Source organism: Gobius niger, assembly GCF_951799975.1.
Source record: "Gobius niger genome assembly, chromosome: 20".
NCBI lineage: Eukaryota > Metazoa > Chordata > Actinopteri > Gobiiformes > Gobiidae > Gobius > Gobius niger.
The window spans coordinates 18,942,372-18,945,477 of NC_136871.1; the positions used below are offsets into that span (position 1 = coordinate 18,942,372).

Here is a 3,106-nt window from a genome sequence, read left to right on the forward strand (position 1 = left end):
ATTTAGTTTACATCCTCCACATTTTATGCTGTTAATGTGACCCTCTCCAATAGTGATAGACTACACATATTCAGCAATGGATCTTGGTGACAGGTGGATTTTCCTTGTTGGAAAATAAACTAAATAAAATAAAGAAGACTCTATTTTCAGTATTTTTACTGAGTATTCAAACAGGTTCTTGGTCTCTGTTGTGTGTAATTCTACTTCCTAAAATCACTCTTGGGGGCCAGAGATTCGATACTTGTGGGCCAGATTTTACCCCGGGCCTGATGTTTCTTACCTCTGCTCAACAGTAACAGTATTAATTTCAACATGTTGTATGTTATGGGATGTTCTCGATAGTTGTTTTTTACCTCTGTATCTGCCAGGAAACTGTGAACATGATGAGAAATGACAACAGAAAAACCCTGTTTGGATCATCCCCCTTTAAAATAACTTAACTGTTTATGTGTGGAGAGATGTAAAAAATCTTTCAATGTAGCAAACATCAATAATTATTTGCAGAAACCTTTGTAAAAGATAAGCTCTCTGTATGTTTAATGATAATATAACCAAATTTAGAAGCAAAAATAAAGTGTTGTCTTTGTTCTTATAGTCTCTTCTAGCTGGAGCAGAGTAAGGGCAGGTTGGAGACGTCTCGGCTGATGCCCCGGAGGAGTGCACACGGCAGATGTGGGCTGAAGGTGAGGTGTAGCTTCAGGCTTCACTGAGCATGGGCCAGAGCGCCTGCTCCCTGACCAAATCCAAAACCCTTTGGACCAAAGCACTTGGCATAACAACCTGGATCAGTAAATCAGATCAGTGACGTTAAAAACGAATATGTTTTTTTTATATAAATATGTGTATATCGCACCTTTGCAGAAGATCTCTCCATCTCTGTCTGCAAGTGTTGTGGACTCCAGGCCTTTTCCGCACTTAGCACATCGAAAGCACCCCTTGTGCCAGGACTGGAGGAAAATGATGTGATCCATTTAGACATGAGTCATAGTTATATCCTTTGCTCTTCTTTGCATTACTTACGTTGCCTCCACCAATGACCTTCTCGGCGGCATACACAGTTTTCTCACATCGGGGGCACACATCTGAGCCAGTTGCTGCTTTCTGGGCAAACTTGGAAGCATTGGGGTTATTTGTTGGACGGTGAGGAGCTTGTCTGTGAAAAAATATTGTGAGTTAAACTTTGATTGTCTTTTGGGGGGGGGGGGGGCTTTTAAAATCTACATTTTGATGTCAAACTTACCCTTCGGGCTTGATTCCTAGCCCCTCGCCAGTGTCCATACTCAGGGTCCCTGCTCCACCCCCAAAGCCATAACCTTTTGGCCCATATTTCTTGCCATAGCAGGATTTGCAGTAGATCTCATCCGCATGGACAGCCACTGTGGTGCTGTCTAGGTTTTTCTTACAAACCACTGACAATAAACGTAAGAAAGAAAAACATCAATGGTAAACTTAAAGGGGCAATGCTCTGCTAAAAGTATTCTTCTCATTGTTTTGCATTGTAAAGTGCATAGAATACTAAAGTACAACTATAAGAGGCTCCCAGAAGGAAAATGTATTGTGCAATCCAATATTAAGTATCTGCAAGTGATCCATTTCAATGAGGACCTAAAATCTAAATCCGCTTTATTGTCAAGTTCTATACATTTAGAACTGGTGGGGGCGGAGTTTGTTTGAACTGGAAAGACAACACCTTACAGTAGCTGTAAACACTTGCATTCACTAGAACATAAACTAAACTAGTCCTCAGAAATATTACTCCTTCCGATGCAAGCCACTGATTGATGTTTGACTTGTTACACTATTTATTGCAGTAACATACCACTTGGCTTTCCATCAGCTCAGATAAATACTGGCCTGTGTTTGAGGAGAGCCATGCATCCTCCTCTGCCATATAAGGGAAACTTTGTCACATGTTTGCGCTCAATCCAAACAAGGAGTGGGATTTCTGACTGCAAAGCTGCAGATGCTTGCTTTCCCCTGTCAAATACCCCACATTCCTCCCTAGCCTTTTTATCTGAGTTTTTTCTTCTTTCCCCCAGAATGGTTTGTGCGAGTTGCTTGACAATTTAAGAAGATTATGTGTGAAGTTGAACACTTACTGCACAGAAAGCAGGATTTATGCCAACTCTTCCCCTCGCACTGCACTTCCTCGGCAAAGTATACCGTTTTCTGGCAGCAGCCGCACTTGTTCCCTCCTCCGAAAGGCATTCTGTGGCCACATATGATTCTCAAAACATATTTCCAGGTCTTCATTCATTGTTTGAGCAACTCTACAGTTTTGTTCAGCCAACTACAACTTTCTTCAACACCGGGATATGTCTGTAGCAACATCCATAAAAGGAGCTCATACAGGAGTCCATCCTAGCTATAAAATTCAAATTAGTGGCACATTTCAATTCTAACCACAGTTGATAAGTAAGGATGAAAGTATTTATTCAATGCTTAAGTTCTTGACTTCATAACTTGGACCAGACTTGACCAAAATGTACTCTTTCTTAAAAACACTGACTGACAATCATCAGCACATCATTTTAGGTTATAATAAACTGGATTTTACAATGATAAAAAGAGCAAAGATGAACATAGATAATGAAATATATCTTGCTGAACTTATATCTTACATGAATATTGATAAAGGTTCTTGTAAAGTTTGGTTCATACAGTACCTGCACGGTCTGAAGTTTCCCTGTTCTCTCTTTTCAAGATGCAGCTAAGCTCAGGGTTGCCTGTAGAGGAGATGCGAGAGGCTCAGTGGACAGGCGCAGGACTGAGGAGGAGTCAGGGCACAGAGTGAGTACCTTTGATGGGAGGGTGGACGACTCTTTCTTTTAATTTGACAAGCCCTGGTTTAACCTTTTCTTGCTTATTGTATTAAGTCTGGAATGAGCTATTGGAATTCATACATTAGTACTCTGCTGTTATACCCAAAAAATAGTTAAGCCTAAATTTAGAATCTGTTCATCCTAATATTTCTTCACAAAGAGCATGAAAGATCCTGACTCTTAGGAATTGTCTGGACAATGCTCATCATTCTGTCACTTTTCCTGTTGTTCAGTCTATTCTTGTGCTTGTGATATCATTACAGACTTGATGTAACTCATTACAC

At 40.5% G+C, this 3,106-nt stretch overlaps 1 protein-coding gene across 1 annotated transcript; it reads right to left on the reverse strand.

Moving 5' to 3' along the window:
- Positions 1–529: 529 nt before the first annotated feature.
- csrp1b (cysteine and glycine-rich protein 1b) lies at positions 530–2,780 on the reverse strand. Its single transcript, XM_079579060.1, has 6 exons — positions 2,667–2,780; positions 2,100–2,209; positions 1,241–1,409; positions 1,021–1,153; positions 854–947; positions 530–780 (listed from the first exon to the last, which is right to left on the reverse strand). Exons 2-6 carry the CDS (start codon positions 2,206–2,208, stop codon positions 704–706), a joined length of 582 nt encoding a protein of 193 aa, XP_079435186.1. The 5' UTR covers position 2,209; positions 2,667–2,780; the 3' UTR covers positions 530–703.
- Between the last annotated feature and the right edge of the window lie 326 nt (positions 2,781–3,106).